This window comes from Hyperoodon ampullatus (genome assembly GCF_949752795.1).
Source record: "Hyperoodon ampullatus genome assembly, chromosome: 9".
Lineage (NCBI taxonomy): Eukaryota > Metazoa > Chordata > Mammalia > Artiodactyla > Ziphiidae > Hyperoodon > Hyperoodon ampullatus.
Genome location: NC_136922.1, coordinates 41040240 through 41063424, shown reverse-complemented (window position 1 = coordinate 41063424; position 23185 = coordinate 41040240). Strand labels below are relative to the sequence as shown.

At 37.6% G+C, this 23185-nt stretch overlaps 1 protein-coding gene across 6 annotated transcripts in view; it reads right to left on the bottom strand.

Annotated features, from left to right (window-relative positions):
* The window catches only part of DGKB (diacylglycerol kinase beta), a gene marked incomplete at both ends in the record, with an annotated part of 651556 nt that extends 628934 nt beyond the window's left edge, over positions 1–22622 (bottom strand). For all 6 annotated transcript variants that reach the window (XM_079711689.1, XM_079711690.1, XM_079711693.1 and 3 more), the window contains one exon: positions 22553–22622. In XM_079711689.1, the coding sequence (XP_079567815.1) occupies positions 22553–22622 (70 nt within the window). The remainder of the gene's footprint in view (positions 1–22552) is intronic.
* Between the last annotated feature and the right edge of the window lie 563 nt (positions 22623–23185).

Here is a 23185-nt window from a genome sequence, read left to right as displayed (position 1 = left end):
TGATGGAATGAAGTTCAAAGTTTGTAGTGTGACATAAAATTCATATTTTATGGCAAAACATGAAAAAATTAAACACAAAAAATTATTCTCTGCCCTTTGGCCTCCTCTCTCCTGTCTATTGTGCATTGTGTATCTGCATTATGCATCGACCAAACCTCCGCATCAGCAGAATACCTGCTCAACCATAAAGAGCAACATTCTCCTGGCACCAACAAAACAAAACAACTCCTTAAAAGATAGCATTCCTTCTTGATCTTGTAAGGGGTCACGGTGACCCACCACTTTGCACTGGCAGGTCTGCATTGTGTAAACTGTCAATAATGTGTCATCTAACCTGTAGCCCTCTGTTTCAAAACACTTATATAACCGCTTTGACTTCTAGCTGGTAGAACAGTTCTGGGAGCATTCTGAGATCCTGCTGCAGGGTTATAATCCTCAGTTTGGCTCAAACAAAATTTTCCACTTCTTTCTTAGACCGACTGATTAACTTTTCAGGGACAGTAGGAAAAATGGTCTATTTGAACAAGCTTTATGTGAAGTGGTTGTGTCTCTTCTACCTGACTGCATTATGGGGATGAACACTGTAGCTCACTGGAGAATGTATCCTCTACCTAATATTGTAAAACAGAAGGCATGTAAATCTAAGCAATATTAATTGGACATGTTAAAGGGAATCAACAAAACTGCCTGAGACCACATAGTGTGGTATAGACGCTGCAGGCTGATTGATATTCAAGGCTTGACAGAAGCCATATTAGAGGCTTTCCCCCCTAAAGTGAATTGGTCTAAGATTGAATTATGTACTCAGAAAAAGAACACCCAAAGGCCTTTGTTAGAATGTTTTATCCAGACTTTACAAAGGCATAAATCTTTTGGTTTCCACCTTAGCTGGAAATCTTCAACACGATATAATAAAGAAAACCGAAGATAATTTAGTTGGGTGGGTCAGCCCTTGATATTCAGTCTGCAGTCCAATTCTTTGAGAATTTGCAAGTAACCATCCTGTCTGTCAAATCTCCACAAGGCCAGAGGTGTGGCTCCACAGGCAATTCAAAGCACTACCAAGACCCAAACCTCCCCTACTCATCCCAAAATGCCTGTAGGTATTGGGAGATTAGAAACAGAATTGTTCTGCACTTGAGAAAAAAAAAATTAAATGGTAAGTACTCTAGACCTCTGATAATAAGGAAATATGCCCCAAAACTCCATCATGGAAAAAAAAAAAAAAACCTGGATACTTTCTCTGTTCTTTTCTGATGTAGATTTTTCTACCCACTCCTGTTCTCTAGGACCATTCCTTGAAACGCAAATTTTAGGGAGCTGTTTCTCATCAAAATAAATAAATAAATAAAAGGAGGAGGACATTTGGAAACTGGGCAAGTGAAAAATCTTTTCCACAAATAATAGTAACTATACAAGGTCTCTGTGTCTGTCTATAAGATTATTTGTGTCTATATATGTATACTGTAGATATGTGTTATTTTTCTACAACTGGATGGTATTGCCAACATTAATTTGTAAAAGAGCTCTATTTAATTGGGTTGAAGGCAAGCATTTATAAGGATTGGGGTATTCTAAAATTCTCAGTAATATAGAAACTAACTGAAATGTTTTTCAAGTTCATATGATGTGGGATAATCTTCAATAAATAAAAGCTAGTTGAAGTTTGTTGGCTTAATTAAAATAGGCATGTCTCAGAGTTATAAGCATTAAATACAATGCATACAACTTTTATTTTGCCTGAGTTTACTAGTCAAATAAATTCATCTTTTATCTTTTACAAAATTTGTCAATGAGAAAATTAGCTTGAGATGATGGCTGACTTTGTCTAATGTCTCGTGAAGTTTTAACGAGTAATCTAAACACAACTGTTGGAAGCAAGTGATTTAGATAGATGTAAGTAGGATAAGAGTTTTTAGGTAAACCTTTTGCAATAATTATGTTTTAGGGTAGGTGTACTTAAAAATAGCTTCCAAATATTTTTGGTAACTTGAAACTTTAGAGTTTTGCTAACTTAAATCATGGAACTTTACTAACATCTAAAAAACATTTCCAAAAAGATGCACAGGAAAACTGAGTAACTCTCCAAAATGACCCAAGCCACCACCTTAAATACCATTTCAAGTTAAAGACAAAAGAAAGATGTTGACATAGGGGAGGCCAGTTATGGGAGATTACCATGAAAAGCACAGTAAAGCAGGGTATATTTCTTATTCAGATTTAAGTTGGTGCTTTCTCCAGTGACAAGAGTTTCTAGAGGTTTGGTCATCCTTCTCTTCCTGGTACAAAGAGGGAGATGCCTTTACAAATGAAGATTTCTCTTATAAATGTGAATCTCTCTTACAAAAGGATAACTTTAACTTGGTTTTCAGAGCTTCTCCTTTATCTGCAGTTTCCTAAAAATAACCAGCTCAAAATCATACTTATGTTGAAGTGGTATATTTGGGTATGGCATTTCTGTTCCCCTTCACAGTTAAAGAATAATTAAATAGGTGAGGGACTACAGAATGGGGTAAGGGAGCTTATGAAAGGATAAGTATAAACTACCAAATGACAAATACTAGTATTAGAGCCTTCTACCATTGTTCTTACAAGCTCAAAACCACAAATTAAAGACTTGAAGTTCTGATTATGAAGGTTTATTTCTAGGAAGATTTTTCTTTCATCTCAGAAATCAGGAATGTCTTCAACTATAATATTTTTCTACTCAATATTTTAAGTATAGTTGGATGATGTAATCTATTCTCAGCTGAATTCACCAAGGATTTAAGCCAATTTATATATTTTTATTGTGTGAAATAAAATTCATATTTTATGGCAAAACACAAAAAATTGAAACATAAAAAGTTTTTCTCTGCCCTTTAACCTCCTCTCTCCTCACTACTGTGCATTGTGCATCTGCATTATGCATTGACCAAACCTCCCCATCGTCAGAAATACCTGCTCAACAATAAAGAACAATATTCTCCTAGCATCAGCAAGACAGCTCCTTAAAAGATAACATTCTGGGACTTCCCTTGTGTTGCAGTGATTAAGAATCCACCTACCAATGCAGGGGACATGGGTTTGACCCCTGGTCTGGGAAGATCCCACATGCTTCAGAGCAACTAAGCGCATGCACCACAACTACTGAGCTTGTTCTAGAGCCCGTGTGCCACAACTACTGAGCCTGTGCTGTAGAGACCGTGTACTGCAGCTACTGAAGCCCATCCTCCACAAAAAGAGAAGCCACCGCAATGAGAAGCCCATGCACTGCAACAAAGAGTAGCCTAGCCCCTGCTCGCCATAACTAGAGAAAGTCCGTGTGCAGCAATGAAGACCCAAGGCAGCCAAAAATTTTAAAAATTAAAAAAAAGAAGATAACATTCCTTCTTGATTTTGGTGGGTCATGATGATCCACCACTTTATACTTGCAGATCTGGATTGTGTAAACTGTCAATAATACATCATTTAATGTATAGCCCTCTTTTTCAAAAAACTTATATAATTGTGCTTTGACTTCTAATGGGAGGAACAGTTCTCAGAGCTTTCTAAGATGCTGCTGCTGGGTTATAATCCTCAATTTGGCTCAGATAAAATTTTCCATTTCTTCCTTAGATAAACTGATTCATTTTTTTGTGGACAACTGTGAACAATTCATCTCATAATTTAAGAATTAAATTTATATCTACTTATGTCATTTCATATAAGTATAAAGAGCCTAAAATATCTTTGTACATTAAAACTAAGTGGAAAAAAAAAACTGTTCAGAAACTATAACTGAGGAAGCAATGCAATCTCAGTACAAACTAAACTTAAATTAGGTAGGACAAAGAAATAACTAAATTAAGGGATAGAATATTGAAATATGTAGATAAGCTGCAAGATTTAATTTTTAATTGATTCTCATTTCTTGTATCTTCAAATATAAATTTTTATTCCTAAACCAGCAGATTTTTAAAGTGTTTTCTCAAAAAAAATTTATCTCTGTGGTCTACTGAATATATGTCATTATATATATATATAATACATTATAATATATATTACATGTAACACATTTTATATATATACACACACACAGAGAGAGAGAGAGAGAGGATACTTTTGTTGCATCAGAAATTAACCTTTGGGGGGGAAAAACACAGTTATTATAGCATCTTACTAAAGGTAAAAAAAAAAACACAAGGACACAAGATTTTATATTTTAGTTAATTTCAACTGAGAAAATGTAAAAAGTTGACAATACTTTACAATGTCAGAGATAAATTTTAAAATTTATGATTATTTGCTTAACTGAGAAAAAATAGCGATGTTTAAAATCAATTACCCCTAAACAACTCTCACAAAAATAACTAGATTAACAATCGAGAAGGAAGTGAAACTAAAGGTATTAAAATTTTCCGTTTCTCCATATTTTGCAGATTACCTGCAAAGAATATATATAGCCTTTAAAAATAAATTTTAATTCCTTTAATTGCTCTTACTCCCCAGTCTATATTAGCATAACCTGTAACCACACTGACTTTTCTTTTAGTTGCGTAATCTTTATCTCCTCATTTTTTTTCTCCCTATATAAACAGCAAGTGATAAATGAAGTAAGGTTCCATGTCTGAGAATATAATAATTTTGGTTTTGCCAACTAAGATACTAGTTTTTCTCTAGGATACTAATTTTCTCTCTCAGGATTATGATAAAGAAAAATAGTGACTGAGGGAAGAAAATAGGAATGAAATAGAATGAAGAGGGAATACAGACTGAGAAAAAGGGAGGGTGAGAGACGGATCAAATTTAGTTATTTTGGAGAAGAAAATTACCAGCAAAATATCTTCATTACTGATCAGAATTCAGATATTACATTATAAAATTATTAAGATCCTCAAAAGTTTCTTCATTAGCCTAGAGTTGGAGAAATTTGTATATATGGTTTGATGTGTAATTACCAAGGCAAGTTACATCAGAGATTAGAAGACATATTAAGTTTATTTACACCTACTATTTTTTAAATTACTGAATTGATTTAGTTTTTGTCATTTAAGATCACATTAAACTTATATACAACATCACTTAGGACTCTATTTTTATTGATTATAAAAATCATAATTTTAGACTTTTCAATTCTCATGATAAATGACCTGTTCCATACGGATCAGTCCTAAGAGAAACAGCTTGTTTGATGGACGTATAAATTGGAGACAAACTAAGAAAACTATGTACAGGTGAGCAGAGATACTACAGAACAGTCATTCAGCTGTTGTTCTGCATGTGTTCCTGGGTGGTGGGAAATACATGGCACCCAACAGGCTTGAACTGAAAAGCTCCTCTCTAGAGCAGGATGGTGTTTCAGATATACTAGGCTGTTCACTGGCTGCTGCCTAATAAGGCACTGCCCCCACCCTCCAAAAATACTTTTTCAAAGGTTCACAAGTTAAACAAATGAGGCAGGCAATTTCTTCTTTCCTTAAAATTAATGCTCTATTCGAAACAAAAGTAAAATCGAATTCCTACCTTTTGAAAACAAAAACATAACTGAATTCTTACCTCTACATTACAGCAACAAAGGCTAGACTGTGAGGTGGAGGACTGAAGGAACACAAATACAGAGCTATCCTGGGCTTCCTGACTAATTCATTTCATTTTTGTCAATTGCATTAACTCTCCAATTGCAAACTTCCCTTTGCCCACTTACTGGATTATACCTTCAACATTTCTTGTTACTACCATTGCCTGAGGCAGCCTATTTGATTTTACCTACCCTGCTCCAGGGCTTGCACAGAGCTGTAGTGTTAAACTTGCAGTAAAAAGGAGCCAAGCCTTTAAATGCATACTCAAACAACTTTGGCGGACCTCTTCATATTTCTCCCTACTAAAGCCTGGAAGTGGATTCTGCCAAGGAGAAATATACCTTCTCCATCGAAGCTTCTGCCCACAATCTCTGATTTTTTCAAGAGTCTCTTACTGCTTTCAAAGTGACTCCAACTCCCTGCCCATCGGACCTATCTCAAGGCTGCCTTAAAAGGTGAATTGAAAACACTTGGAAAATGATCCATTTCTCAGCCCACCAGCCTCCAAGAAATATCAACTTTATATTTTGTCTTCTTAGCCATAGCAAACATGAGCATCCTTTATGAATAATTTGAACTTCCTAGTCCCTTTATTCCTTTTTTCCCTTCCTATTCTCATTCCTGTTGGAGAGCAATTTTGTTTGTTTACACTTTGTTTTTAAACTAATGATCACCCAAAGGATAACATATAAAGCATCAGTACAGCAGAGTGATTAAATGCATGGATCCAAGACACAGTCCAACTGATTTGAGCCATGGCTCTATAATTTAATAGCTCTATGACCTTAGGCAAGTTATTTAATTTCTCAGAGCTTCAATTTCCTCATCTGTAAAATGGAGATAATCAAAATAATTGCTGGCCTCATAGAGTTGCCATGGGGATTAAATATGTTAGAGCATAGGTACTTAGAAAAATGTGACCAAAATGAACTCATGATAATCTCTTTATAAGTATTAGATAGTATATTATATTTGCCATCCAAGATGTGTTCTGAGCAATAATAAATATCAGCATGCAAACATCTGGCTTACTTTAAAAGTGCACCATTCTGGGGGCTTCCCTGGTGGCGCAGTGGTTGAGAGTCCGCCTGCTGGGCAGGGGACGCGGGTTTGTGCCCCAGTGCGGGAGGATCCTACCTGCCGCGGAGCGGCTGGGCCTGTGGGTCATGGCCACTGGACCTGCGTGTCCAGAGCCTGTGCTCCGCAGTGGGAGAGGCCGCGGCGGTGAGAGGCCCGCGTACCGAAAAAAAAAATAAAAAAAATAAAAGTGCACCATTCTGAATACTCTAAAATAGACCCAAGGTCTGCAATGAGCTATATTTTGTCCTCATGGGATGAAGCCATGAATAATAGCTGATTGTGACTACATAGGACACCAAACTAATGGTCTTGCCAGCTTTGATACTGTGGAACTAAGGCAGGATGGAGCCAAGACACTACAAAGGGCTATAAAAAGAGGAAGCAAAACAGGAGAAGAAAGGGCAGAATAGATGAATAAATGTTTTGTCTCCTTCTTTGTACTCTAGGTATATTTTTGATCAGATACTAGTGGTATTACATTCTTTGTGAAACATGGACTGTTCCCGAACACCTTTTAAACATTGTATGGAGTATTAGCATGGGAACAGTCGGAGAAGGCATTGCCCAGGATTTTTGACCTGTGGAATGGCTACACCTACATCAAGCATCCTATAGAAAGTTCCAGAAGCTTCCACTGTGGCATTTAAACTGACAGTAGAGAGATATAGAGCATTTTAAGAGAAAAGTACTGACAACATGGAGACATCCTGGACTCTGCAGTAGACCTGAAGAAGAAACATAGGCTTTGAAAATGCTGTGTCCACTCCAAAGTTAGGAGCAAGCTATATCATGTGGAGGATGTGTGTGTGTATATGGAGGAGAATCTGGAGAAATTTTGAGAAAGTGACAGCATCTCTGTGTATTAAGCTCTGTGCTATCAGTAGTTTAGAAAGCAAATTTTCATTAAATTAGGAAATGCTGAGATACATATGCTAAGTTCTTAATCACCTGGGAAAGAGAAGATAAAATATATGCAATTCTGTGATACACTAGAAAGTTTTTACAAAATATGCTAGAGAGGATGGTTTAGGAAAAGAAAGCCAGTTAAGATTCAAACAAGACCTGGTAGGAGCAATCACATGGCCCAGAGCTAAGCTCTGCCTGCAATCAATCTCTCCAAGATGTCTGGATATCTCTGTGGTTTTTATTAATTCAAGGGGATCAAGAAAAGTCAGAGGTTATGAAGAACCATGAAAAAAACAGAAATAGTTGAAGGAGGAGGGATCATATATCAACCCATAAGATATGGCTAATTGAGAGCTGAGATGTTAGTGGACACGTTAGGTGGCTGAAATGAGAACTTCCAAACCTCACCTCATGAGTAGACGTGACACCATGGGCAAGCTATGGGATCCACTTCAAAAGGACACCACACCTACTGCTACCAGTGCAATGGGGAGGAATCCATAGCACAGGCTATATGCATAAATTATGTTTCGAACGGATTCTTTCCTAGAGCTGGACAAAATGCCATCCTATTGGAGCTGACTGTGCTCCCTGTAATAGAGTCCTATTGGCGCCCCTGACTTGCAAGACCCTGAGAAAAGTGTAAAGAGTCCAAGGTGTCTGCACTAACAGAGGAAGAATTCTGGACAGAGTCTCAGGGGACTATTATTATTTAGTTCATCTCTGGGCATTACTGTCCACATTTCCCTAGAAAGACTATGGACATAACTCTCAGAGGTCTAAATGTACAAGGTTCTGTGCACCTGGGCTGACTGCACTGAGAAGCCCCTGTTGTTGCCAGAGGATAAAGAAGGGGTCAGAAAAATGGTGCACGTGGACCCAGCACCTGTTAAGCAGACTAATGTTGCTAACTAAGGTCAATTCCAACTTCTTGTAGGTATTGCCCTATTCTTTACCTCTTACAGGAGAGACTGACTGGCATCTTCTCATGCTCTCCTTACATGCCTTTGTGCCTACTTGTATGGTCAGTTAGAGGTCAAAAATACCATGAGAGCAGTTCCAAATATTTCAGCCTACCGACTGCAGTGAAAAGAAGCCAAACACAAAGTACAAACTTTCTTTGATACTGAAAGTTTTCAGATACCCAAGGAACTGAAAGAGTAGATGAAAGGGAAACTACAAAGTAGGAGAAAGAGTTCTTTCATTTAATGTGGAATTTGGACTCAGAAACACTGAAGCAACATACAATTACAGGACACATGGAATTTTACCAGTGATCAATTTACGAATGTCGGTTTCTCCAAGATGGATTCTTTGAGGGACTACATTAAGGAACTCTTAAGTTAATGGTATTGTTTTTTACTTCTCAACTCTATGCTTTTTAGATCACACTGGGAGATAAGGTAATACAAGGAAAATTAACAGAAAACTCAATATAATGGTGATGGCAGCCAACAGTGGAAAAAGAAGGAAGAATTCTGAAAGGTTCCCTTCACCAGAAAGCAACTTTGGAAATAGCAGAAATTATCATTAAATGGAGCTGCACCATATAATAGTGCCTCATAAATGACCTATGGAAGCAGTCACTGCTGCTTCAGAAATACTTCCCAGAGACGCTGAGAGCAACACCTGATGTCTTTGACACCCAAGAAGAGAAAAAAGACTGGAGACCATTAGAGTACAAGTTTTCTGACCCCAAAGAGCCCAAAATGTTTAAGACCTTTAATTTTTTTTAATTCTGCCACCCGTGAAGTGAATACGAGGGGAGTGGAAGGGAAAATGTGCCCTCCCAGAAAGGTTTATTTAAAATAATTCAGGCTCATAAGTTAAATGTATGCAGTATTTTTTCCCATCATAACCAGTTAATTTGATATTGGTAATAGGGTATTTCAGTAATCAAATCAAATCATATCCCACCAATAATCAGAATATATTCTTTGTTCTATGCTTTCTTTGGGATTCCTTTCATTACGGGCTACCTCCTTGAATATCTTCTAACTAAAGCAGAGCTTTTATGGGTAAATTTCTAGAGAAAGACTTTCATTTGGCAAAATTTTAAAAATACCACTACTAATCTCTGATATCCATAGGGAAACTATAAACGAGAAAGATTTGGCAGAATTGTGTAAACATCTGGAGGACTCTCCTCTCCAAGTCAAAGTCGTGGCTACCAGCATTTTACTCTTTTCCTGATTTTTTTTTTCATTTGAGAGTTTTGATTTCCCACTGTATTCAGTTTGGGGGCAGGTTTCAAGGGACAGTGGATTATCCTAATCTAGTAAGAAACTAAGCCTTAAAAAGGTCTAGAAGTCATTTATCATTTGGCAGCTGTAGAAGCTCAAACAGTAACACATTCTGCTCCAAAGGCACTTATGCCATGGGGCAGGACCCTCAATGTTCATTCAGTTGTGAGGAGTTCTCAAAGCATTCAGCGAAAGGGGAGACCTTGCCTGGAGTGGAGTTATTTGTCCCTTTCTCCCAGATCCTTCCTTTCTGTGTTCACTCTATAATATAAAGCACTGAAAAATAAATTAATGATGATTGTTACTTGTAAGAAAAAGGTGTGTGTGTATGTGCATAAATGTGTTTTAAGAAACTAATTTTTTTAATAAAATTTAAGAATTAAGCCTATTTTTCACAGTAGACTCTAAAATACCTGTAAGTAAATGGATTCCCCTTCATCCTCCCTGGATGAATATAGAAAAGTAGGTGAGTCTCCTAGCTTGAAAAGTAGGGCACAAATAGGATGGATCTGAAAACCCAGTGGTAGGGCATAGGGAAAAAAGAGGGATCAGAGACCAAGATGAGGAGACTTCTGGGCACAAATCTGAGGCTGCCTTTATACGGAATGAAAGGCAACCTGGTGGGAAAATATGTGTTTTCATCAACTTCTGGGCTACTGATTATGGTGGTAAAGACTATTATAAGCTTATATTCTTTGGGAGACAATTCTCAATGTTTCTTTCATGTTTCTGCAGGTTTTACAAGCAGGGGCACAGACTACTTTTTTTCTCCAAACTATCATTTCAAGGATGTTTTTGGAGTGAAAAACCTTGAGAGACACTGATTGTGACCCTCTCTTGAGCAAAAGGAAGCTTTGTTTACTGTCTATTTTAAAGCATTCAGGTTCCCTAAACTTGGAGTTCTCCTATGACTCAACCCACTGCTTGTGCAAAGGTTACCTGGCCCTTTTCATCTTTCCCTGTGAAAACTAAAGTAGGGGGCTTCCCTGGTGGCGCAGTGGTTAGGAATCTGCCTACCAATGCAGGGGACACGGGTTCAAGCCCTGGTCTGGGAGGATCCCACATGCCGCGGAGCAGCTGAGCCCACGCACCACAACTACTGACCCCGTGTGCCACAACCACTGAAGCCTGTGCACCTAGAGCCTACGCTCCGCAACAGGAGAGGCCACCGCGGTGAGAGGCCCGTTCACCACAATGAGGAGTGGACCCTGCTCGCCGCAGCTAGGGAGAGCCCACGTGCAGCAACAAAGACCCAACACAGCCAAAAATAAATAAATTAATTAAAAAAACAAAAGTAGGGAGCCAATAAAAGCACGAGGTACATGATGTTTTCTGTGACATGATAAACAAAGTCCTCTTTCTCTGCCCCAGGAGTCTTGCATCTCCTTCTAGCATCATGACGCCTCAGCAAGCTAACTTCTTACACTGTAAGTAGGGTAAGATCTCAGACCGCTACAGTCTTGGCAATGTTCTTCCTTATAAAATAGATTTTTGGGTATGAGAAAATAATCCTTGCACCTGAAGATGCCTAGCCAAGGCTCTGAAAGAGGCTGCAGGATTTGAAGAGAAACTGGAAAACTGGGCCACAAGAAGTAGGAATGTATTTCTCACATGATCTCATAGACGCAAACGTAAAATTCAATAAATAATAAAATTATAAATGTGTATTTGGGAGAAGCAGAGATACTGAACTAGAGAAAAAGAAAAGAAATAGTAGAAAGATAACTCAGAACATTCTAATGATAATAACAATGAAAGCAATAATTAACTTACATATGGTAGTTTGCATTTTACAAAGCATTTCCACACATATTATTTTATTTGAGTCTTACAACATTCTTGTGAGTAGGTTTTATTATTTTCTTAATTACACAGTAGAGAAAATTAAACTTTAGAAAGTTATGTAACTTGCTAGCGGCCAAAACTAATACATTAAGTAAATAAACAGTAGAGAAGTACTTAAGAAAACTGAATAAAACCAAAATAAATATCTAGATTTGGCCATAAGCTCAGAATCTTTCAGCACCAAGTTTTTCCCTTTATATGCTACCCTCCTTGTTCCCTATAAACATGTCTTTTTCTCTATGTGAAAGAACAAAATCCCTCTTTTTATTCTATTAACTTTAAATATGATCCTTCCTCTTTTTTTTTTTTTTTATGGCTAAGATTCTATAATGAGTAGTTTATGTACTCTCTCTGCCTCTCTTCTTTTCCACTCAGTTAATATCTTTACTTTCTCCCAATGACTGTATGTCGATAGACCACGTTTTACTAATGCCATTCACAGATCCATATTTTATGACTGTTGCTGAATTCTTCAATCTTGCCCTCCATGTTTATACTCATGTCCATGTGCACACATACATGCTCAGACACAAATATGTACATATACCAACACATACTTCCAATTCTTCCCTAATGTGTCACTTTCTTTCATGCCTCAGCACATGCTCTGATAATTAGTTGGAGTTTCTCTGCTTTTTTAAACCTCATTCAATACTTTCAATTAAAATTACAATTCCACTCCCCTTTCAATACCTATCCACACGAAGAAGAGTTAAAAGCTCTTGGAGAGCCTTGCATAGATTTTGGTTCAAGATAGTGACATAGGAGGCTGCTGAACTCACCTCCTCCCGTGGACACACCAAATCTACAGCTACATATGGAATAATTCGCTCTGAAAGAACTCCGTAAACTAGGTGAACGTGAACGACCCCTACGCATAGGGCAAACAAGAAAAAACCCACATCAAAATAGGTAGGAGAGGCTGAGGCACAAGCTTGCCATGAACCCCACCCCTACTGTGGTGACACACAACCGGGAGGGAACTCACAACTCCCAGCTTCTCCCTGAGGAGCCAGGGGTTTGAATCCCACATACGGTGCCCCAACTTTGAATACTTCCACCTGAGAGATGGGCCCCCAAAATATCTAGCTTTGAAAGCCAGTGGGGCTTGTGTCTAAGAGACCCACAGGCTATAGGGAACTGAGAAACTGTTCTTCACAGGCTCAGGCAGACTCCCTGTGACTAAGCCCCCAGGTCCACTGCAGAGGCAGCAGGTTAAAATCTGTAATGCTCAGGGCTTCCCTGGTGGCGCAGTGGTTGAGAGTCCACCTGCCGATGCATGGGACGCGGGTTCGTGCCCCGGTCAGGGAAGATCCCACATGCCGCGGAGCGGCTAGGCCCGTGAGCCATGGCCGCTGAGCCTGCGCGTCTGGAGCCTATGCTCCGCAACGGGAGAGGCCACAACAGTGAGAGGCCCGCGTACCGCAAAAAAAAAAAAAAAAAAATCTGTAATGCTCAACTTTCAAAATGAGAATATATTATGTATTGCTTATCAGATGTCTGTACATAGATAGAGAGATATAGATACAGGTATACAGTAATGTGATCAATGCCACAGAGAGGAGATCATGGAGTGATACAGAATTTTAAATGAGTAAAATGGTTTCTTCCAGGAGAAAGTATGCAACATTTTGTGTAGGAAAGATGTCCAGTCTTTCCATTAAAAAGGACTATCTGCTTATCTTAAAAGCTGTGGCCTGAGGAGCAAGTATCTAACTTAATAGACATCTAGGGGCTGACTGCAATACTCTGCAGAGGCAGGCACCACCTTTGCTCTGTCTCTCCCTGCCTCACTCCAGGTTGCTTAATATACCAGAAAGGAGCTTGCACACAGGTCTAGTGCCCCAGCATTTGCAGCTGGGCCCAGGGGATGCATCCCTTGATTAACTGGCTCTGGTGGCCAGTGGGGTATGTTCTGGGGTCCCACAAGCCTGTAACAGAGAATCCATTCTTAACTGTCTGATCCCCAGGGCACAGCATAGAGGCTACAGACTGAAACACCCAGTGTCTCAGAGAAAGATGCCTATTTTCAGATCATGTACCAACAGGTACCTGAAAGGGTGCCCTACATCACTCATCATCAAGAAAATGCCAACCAAAATCACAATGAGGGGATTTCCCTGGTGGCACAGTGGTTAAGAATTCGCCTGCCAATGCAGGGGACACGGGTTCGAGCCCTGGTCCAGGAAGATCCCACATGCCGCCGAGCAACTAAGCCCGTGTGCCATAACTGCTGAGTCTACACTCTAGAGCCCACATGCCACAGCTACTGAATGAAGCCCACGAGCCTAGAGCCCGTATTCCACAACAAGAGAAGCCTCCACAATGAAATGCCGCGCACCACAACGAAGAGTAGCCCCCGCTCGCTGAAACTAGAGAAGGCCCGTGCGCAGCAACAGAGATCCAATGCAGCCAAAAATAAAATAAATAAATAAATTTTAAAAAAAATCACGATAACACTTCACACCTGTCAGAATGGCTATCATCAAAAAGATAAGAGATAGCAAGTATTGGCAAGGATATGCACAAGAACCTTGTACACTGCCGATGGAAATGTAAATTGGTGCAGCCACTATGGAAAACGGTATGGAGGGTTTTCCAAAATTAAAAAATAGAACTACCATATTTTCCAGCAATTCCACTTCTGGGTATACACCTGAAAGAAATAAAATCAATATCCTGAAGAGATATCTGCACCTTCATTTTCACTGCGGCATTATTTGCAATAGCCAAGACATGGAAACAACCTAAGTGTCCGTAGACAAATAAATGGTAAAGATAATGGTAAAGACAGATAAATGGTATATAAATGGCATATAATATTTTATATATAATTTCCTTTACAACTTATTTGTATACATATATAATCTACCCATTAGAAAGTAGGACATCCTGCCATTTGTGACAACAACATGGGTAGACCTTGAGGGCATTATGTTAAGTGAAATAAGTCAGAAAAGAGAAAGACAAATACGGTATAATCTCACTTACATGTGGAATCCTACAAAATTTAACTTACAACGAACAAAATGGTGGTTCCCCAAGGCCAGGGGCAGGGGGTGAAATGGGTAAAGGTGTTCAAAAGGTACAAACTTCCAGTTATAAGTATAGCAGAGCACAGTGACTATAGTTAACAATGCTGTATTCTATATTTGCTAAGAGAGAGCATCTTAAAAGTTCTCATCTCAAGAAAAAAAATTTTACCTGTGTGGTGATGGATGTTAATTAAATTTATTGTGGTAATCATTTGAAATACATATCAAATCATTATGTTGTACATCTAAAACAATGTTTTATGTAAATTGTACCTCAATTAAAAAGAATCTTGCATACATAATATCCGGAGTAAGTATTTCCCTGCTTTATCATCATTTGCCATGATATTTGTCTCTCTGAATAGACTAAGCTCTTTGAAAGAACTATGATATTCATTTCTATATTACCTAGAACCAAGCATAATGCCTAAGAGTGAAAGGTACTCAGTACTGTTGGCTGAATAACAACCAGCGAGTAAAATTAAGTCTGTCTAAGTCTGCATACTCATATTTGTGTGTGTGTGTGGGGGGGTATGTGTGTGTGTGGCACTTCCTGCTGTAATGTGGGTGGTGGCATCTAAGGAAACTTCTAGCAAATCACAACCTTTAATCTACAGCTGAATTAAGGATGAAGTACATAATTTAATCTGTATGAATCTCTGTGATAACTTTTATTACAATTTGTCATACAAATATTAGTAATAAAAACAAGAGTAATTATTTATAGGTGGGGAGCACTATCCTCATTTTAAAGATGAAGAAACAATCTTAAAGTGATTGTGATGACTTGCTTAAGGTTCCAAGGTAAATAGTAGGTTATATTTTATTTGTGTGATACTGTCCACATTAGTAGTTTTCACCAAGTAGTTCAGTCTTCCCCAATGCTGGACAGACAGAAGGAATTCATTTCTCTACTCCGTTGAAGTTAGATGTGGTCATGTGGACTGCTTTGGCCAAAGAAACGTAAGCAAAACATTATCAGGGAGAAGCCTTAAGAGCTAGCACCCAATGCACGAAGTCTATTTCTCTGTCATAGCATCTGCCAATTTTAAAGTTGATGACTGCTCCATCTGACTGGGACTTTTGATCAAGGATAATGTGAAATTAAACCATTTGCTGATTCAGATTTGGAAATGTAATAGGAGCAAGAAATAAACTTCTGTTTTGTTAAGCCACTGAGATTCTGTGAATTTTTCAATCACAGTCTAATTTGGTCCACTTTGACCAAAATACTTCACAGAAGTCCTAACTTCACTAGTAAAGTTTGTTTGACCATAAAACTTAATTTAAGGTTTTGGGGCAAGTTTGAAAAAGATGTTTAAAAATCATTGAAATGATATATTTTTAGGATACTAAAATAATGGAAACTTAGACATTCATAGTTATTACTTTCTTTTACTACTGCAGATTTAGGTATTGAAAAACTTAAGGTATATGGGCCCAGAGAAGCCACCAACAGGAAATTCAGTCTGAAGGAGTACAACAAATAGGAACTGGAGCCAGAGATGAGGCGAAAGAGATTATGCAGCCAACATACATTCCAGAAATAAAATCTGGGTCAGAGCCAGGAACTGCTGAGCTAATCAATGTGAATCAGAAGAAACAGGGTCGGAAATGAGAGACATGTATTATCTAAAATAGAGTCACAGATCCTGATTTCAGACAAGTGTCAGGGTAAAATCAAGACATTCCCCATAAGCAGTATAACTGAGGAGTTATAAATCAAAGAACAAAGAACCACCACAGTCACCAACATCATGAGCCTCATCAAAACAATAACTGATTGAGTCCTGAGCACTTTACAGACCTCTTCACACTTAATCATCATTGCAATCCTAGGACAAAGGTGAAGAAAATGAGGTGCACCTCACAGCACTGGAACTCAAACCCAGTCTAATCTAACACCAAATTATGTGTTCTTAGCCACTATGTTAATTGACTCTGTGCCATTTATTCTTCTGTCTTGTACAAAGAGAGTAATTAAGTGGCTTGGCCTCCCAAAATAGAGTCAGTGTACAATAACAAAGGGCCTAGGACAAAGGTAAGAGCTAATCCCAGTGGGACAAATTAGAAAGAGGGCTAATATGTGATCTAAATTTGCTTAACAATAAATTGAATATGCACAGGGGAGGAGGTCTAGTCTCTCCCTCCAGTCTCCTTAACCCATCATGTATGGATCAAGCACAAAACACATCTCAAAGACACAGATCATCATGCTAGAGGGTGGGGTTTCTTGGGAGAGAAAAGCTACTTAAAATGTCCAAGCACTTTACCAAATTTTTTATTATAATTGCTTCCTGAGTTTATTCTCCTCTCTTTTCCCTCCTATGTTTTTCATAAGGAAGAGTGAAGGAGGTTCCAGAGACAGGAGAAAAGCAGCGTGGGTAGAATGATGAAAACTGCTCACGGAGGTTGACACAGGATCCCCGCCACATAGCAGGATAAGGGAGCAGAAAGGTGTTCTGGGGCCAAAGCCATAGTTAGAAGTTTTGCTTCTTTGCTTTGTCCTGTGTACAAAAGCCCTTTGAGAGATGGCTGTGGCTGATAGAGATAAGAGGACCTGAATCCTGGGTTCCAGATTCCCCTATTTTAGAAACATGATTAACAATCTGTTTATTTACAAAGTGATCTCTGTAAGAAATATAAATGAATTACTACTGTTTCGATCTTTGTTATCGCATATTGTGCCATAGCAATAGGCCAGGCAATCTGCCTGACGGAGATCATCTGCCACCTCTAAGGCTTATTGTGAGTATTAAATGAATTAATATTTGTATATTATTTAGAATAGGGTACTAAAAATCGATTATTTACGATAATGATGATTACTGTCTCATTAAGTCCTACAACACTGCGAGGTAGAATTCTACTTTTCCAGGTGAGGAAGCTGAGGCACAGGTAGTACATGTAACCTTCCCAAGGTCCCAAGGCTAGTAAGTTAAAGTTGGGGCTGCGGTTCAACACTGTCGAATATTAGTTTGCCTACAAAGCCTGTGCTCTTTCCACTAAGCCACACCACACGCCTCACTTCAATGGAAGAAACTGTACACTAGGTCCAAATATCAGGCATGCTGGTCCTTATTGAAAAGAACAAGTCATCAAATAATTCTTCAACTCTCTACAATGCCAGCTGCTATAAACAGTATGAAATTTATGAGAGTTTGGAAGTGTTCCCACCGTAATAACATAGTATTTTTCAAAAATAATGTACATGCTGTATAACACGCTTTGTATATAGCAAATAAAAAGCTAACCCTAAGTGACGATATGCGGGCAGATAATGAATAACTTGGAAATACTGTGTAGATTTTACATAGAAAATATTGTTATCCATGAAAAGATTCCAGGAAGCAATGACAAACTAATAACGTGATAAGCTCAATTCTCTACACGGCAGGAGTGAGAGCTGTCCATCTTATCACAACAGTTTGGATGACTTTTTATGAAGAGTGGAAAAGAAAAGTATACTCCTCTCCCACATATCAATGGAAATGCTCCCCATAGAGTGACTCAGCCTGAAACCCTAAACAGGAACATGGGCTCAGCATGCTGTAGGCAGCCACAGCAGGCTTCACATTAGCTGCCTTCAGCATTTGTGGGGACAACACAGATCTGAGGCTGCCAACAGCACCAGAAGCTTCTACCTTGTGGGAAGAATGTGGTCTTATAGCAGAAAAAAAGACATTGGCTCTTAATGCTCTAAAATGCAGCACTTTTCAACTTGATCATCAACAATATGTTCAAACAGCCAACATAACACACTCACTTCCTCTCTATTAAAATAATAATCGTAAACAGTTATATAACTTGCAACTCACCAGGCACTGTTCTCATTACTTGACATATATTAACTCATTCAATTTAATCCTTACAACATTCGACATATTTATTATTTTTCCCATTTTACAAGTATGAAAATTGGGACACAGAGATGTTATATAACTTTTGAAAATCAGACATCTAAAATATGGTAGGACCAGGATTTGAACATAGCTGTCTGATGTGCTACCTGCCTAGCCAGGAATGCTGTGCCAGCGTCACTCTATTTTCCCCCCAATTAATTATGAGGAAAGCCTAGAAACTGAAACAACATGTATAGTTACAGGGTGTAATGGACTAAAATTTGTGTCTCCCCTAATGCATATGTTGAAACCGTACCTCGCAATATGAGGGATCTTTGAGAGGTAAATAGAATTAGATGAGGTTCTTAGGGTAGAACCCTGATGAACTGGATTAGTGCCCTTATAAGAATCCCAGGAGAGCTTACTGCTCTTCCTCTTGCTCCTTCCACCATGTGAGAATACAAGAAGTTGGCAGTTTGCAGCCCAGAAGAGGACCTTTACCAGAATCCATGCTCGCACCCTAATCTCAAACTTCCCGCCTCCAGAACTATGAGAAATAATTTTCTGTTGTTTATAAGTCACCCAGTCTATGGCACTTCGTTATAGCAGCCTAAACAGAATATGACACGATATATTGTGGCACTTGTGGAGAGAACTCAAGATCAGATAACTTGAGAAAAAGATCTTTATGGTATTATCTAAGTCCAACACTGAATGATTTGGTTTTGTGGGGTAGGGGTTTCATGAACTCATTCATCTCAACCAAGAATCGACGACCCCACTCCACTCCCCAAAAGCGTATAGAACACTTATTTGAAAAATATCACATATAATCTTAGCATGCTGCAAATTTAAACTTAAATTAATAACTTTTAAAAAATTTAGTCATTTAATACATATAAACAATTTCTTATTGAAAGTTACAAAGCAATTAAAATCTAATATATCACTTTTCTAATAGACTACAGAGGGATGTCACTTTGCCAACACTGCATTGCAACATGAAAAATCTGGTCCTTAAAATGCTGCTGATAAACTGATCACATGTACTGAATAGCATGGAAAATATACCACTTTTATAATCTTCAGGATAATAAGTTTGTTTCCTGTTATGTTTTGACAATGGCAATTTACTACACAAAGATCCATCCTAATCATAATATTCTTTGCTATTTAATTATACAGGAAACTTCTTAGAGGATTTGGTCTAACACTCTCCATTGTTGTCTTGGTTACTTAAAAAAGAGTAGCAAGTCTAATGATCATGGAATCAGCACTATTTATATCCTTCACAGTTAACATGTCTTCTCATGAGACCCATTTTAATAATGTTCTTATACTCACTGTGTCACTACTCACTACGAATTTATTGAATGCCCATTAATCTTTGTCTCAAGAGGTTAGAACTTTTACATTTATGACAATTTTTATTACCACTTGTCTTAGGTATTTCTGCAAATCTATTACTAAATCAAGCATTTTAATGATAGAATTAAATGTACCTACATAATTCCTTAGCCAGTAAAATAAAAGTAGCAGCCTGTAATATATTTAATACTTTAGTACTAAATTCTGTTTATCAGTTCAAATACAATTTGAATATCTGAGCAAAAGTTATTGTAAATAATAATTTAGCTATCATGGCAATAATTTATCTATTTTATACTAGTGCCTCCACAGGCATGTTTCCTGTAAGTACCCAAACACTGGAAAATATCTTTTAATAATCCAGCTAAATTCAGCATAATCTAAACCAAACCATTATGTTTATTTTACTTGGGAGATTATGTCACCAAATTCCCCTGTCCTCCAAGTCAAATTTTTAGAGCTAAATTTTAGAACTCTGTCTCTTTCTGCCTCTCTCTCTCTCTCTCTCTCTCTTTCTCTCTCTCTCAATTCTCGTATTTTATTATTGTCCAAGTTCTCTTCCACTAGTTTTAATGATGTAATATTTGAATCTATGCTTTTCTGGTCATCATTCTCCATCCACGTTTTTTAGTCTATTCCAGTAGCCCACTGGCCTAATTTCAGTCTCTTCGTCACATATACTATTTTCGTATTTGTAAATTAAGCTTCTTGGAGCATAGCATAGTTCATGTCGCCCTACACTTAACATTCTACAATTACTCTTCACTGCCTAACTCAAGTTGAGCGTTGTATATTTAAATTCTATCTCATTTTTATAGCCTTACCTCCACTTACTCCCTTAATTTGTAGTGTGGCTAAATGTAGCTCATCTCACTTCCTCAAATATATGCTAAATTTTTCTTTTCATTTATATCATTTTTTCTGCATTTACCATGAGTTTTTTTTTTTTAAGATTCATTTCAAATTCTACTTCTTCCATGAAGCCTTCCCTTTTTCCATCTCTAGCTGCATAGTATTGCCCTACAGATCCCTAAACTTTGCTGGTAGTACTTAGATATTTCACCTAGATATCATTTATCCTAGAGTTGTTTATCCACTAGTTTCTAGCCTTCATTAAACTGTAAATTCCAAAAAGGGAGGGTCCATATCTGTTCATATTTGCATCTCCTACAGCACCAAGAAGAATACTCTCCCTAAGGATGTTCAGAAATATTTACTTAATTATTGGATATATCACAACAGTAAAGAGCATACAGAAATTACAAAACATAGGTAAATCATTTTTTAGCCAGTTTAAAAATCACTGAGTATAAACATGCAGACAAGAATTCAGCCATTCTGCGATAAATTGTCTTCATACGATAAGTAGATGAATTGTGCTTTCAGTGGCTCAAAACAGTTTTTCAGTATAAGGACCACATTCTGATGTCAACAATTTCTGATCCTCCCCTCCATTTGATAGTTGCTGTAATTTATCATTATTGATGGAGAAAACTTACAGGTTACATGGGTTTGCATCTTCCTTACAAATACCCACCAGCACTCTGATAACCTCACCCAGAACACTTCAGCTCTCCAGTTAGGAGAAGTCTGGAAAACCTATGAAATTGGCCTCTTCAGATGATATACGTTGTTTATTAATGTTCCTGACTTATACTATGTACCCTGTAAATGTGAGTGTTATTATTCACTCACATATCTATTTCTTATTATTCCAATCCTCCATTTGAGTTTAATCCTTTTCTCTGCCTCCTTCATAATATGATTCAGTTCACTCCTGACACTTCTCTCCTACATGCCCCAATTATGTGCATAAGCATCTCCAGCTGTTCCAGTTTTTGCCTCTTTCACTATTGCGTGCTATTGGTTCTTTTTTTGCTTTCCACTTCTTGCATTTTATTCTCTAACACTCACCATTCTTATTACATTCCCTGCATATTATTTTTTCTCTACTCATCATGCTCCCAGACTTTTGCTCCCTCCTATTTATTAGTTGCTTCATTTTCTCTCTTCAATACCTTGACACAGTTGCTACCCATATTTATTGTTGAAACTCAATTTGTGAAACAGATGTATTTTTGAAAATCCATGGTAAAAACAATAAATAAATACAATTTTACTGTTTATGTGTAAAGAAGCTTACGATATTTAAAAATTGCATCCTATAAAGTGAATCACCATGGCCTATCTTTTGTATCAATACACACACTAAACAACGTGGTGTAAGATCCTACACCTTCTCTTTCTTTTACAACCTCTAATTTCAATGCCATGATGTATCTATGACTCCCTACTCCCAATCTTTTTGAAATGTTATGCAGGAAAAAAAAAATCTCACTTTTCTCCTTACTTCTGCTTATCCTTCTTCTTGGTTACAGACTCACCAGTCTCCATTCTCCCAAACTATCTTATCCTTTGCTTCACATCTATTACGGCGGGAGTGTTTCCAAGTTCACTTTTGCATCTAAAGTTCTAGTTCTTTTTCTTCGAGATCTAATGTTCGATTTAAGTCTACCTTTTCCTTTTTCTCATGCCAAACTGGTAGTCTCAAGTTCACTTACTTGAAAACACAAAAGACACACCTGTATTTATCCCAATGCTGAACGGAATTTATAATCTGTTTTGGTAAGTAAATAATAACGTTGTTTAGTGCAAAAAGCAAGTCAAATCATATTATCAATATGAATACTTACATTCAGCATATTTCTGAAGCTGGGAAAATTCTGAGGGGCTGAGATGGGCCCATTTTTCCTGATTTGTCATGGTGGTGGTGAGGAGATCTCTTACATACCAGGTGAGAAATTCTTTATTCAGATGTTTGGCAGAATTTATGCTTCAAAGTTTCCACATGGCATGTTTCATTATAAAATACCTCAAGCTTTCAAAATATGCAATCTGTCAACATGAGACCACTGTGGATATGGGTTTGTAGTTTCAATAAGGTATTAAAGCACTGCAGAAAGAAAAAGAAAGATTGAAAGATTAGTATCATTAAACAAAGAAAAAATTGACAAGTTATAGAATGTTAAAGATTTTTAATCCTTAAATAATATATTTCAGTTATTCTATTTACATAATAATGTTTAATTGCTCACTCTAATGGCATTTTATACACATTTTCTAACACCAAATCATAGAAGAAATATGATTAAAAATAGTGTGAAGAAAATTTTATAAGGTCTAGTTTCATACAAGTAGACTTTTTTTTTGTTCAGTTTAAACTCCACATTCCAAGAGCAAAGAAGGGTGTCATTTTTATCAATCTAAACTTATCAATTTTTTAATATCTAAACAAATGTTATGTTTAGACCCAGATTATTAAATGA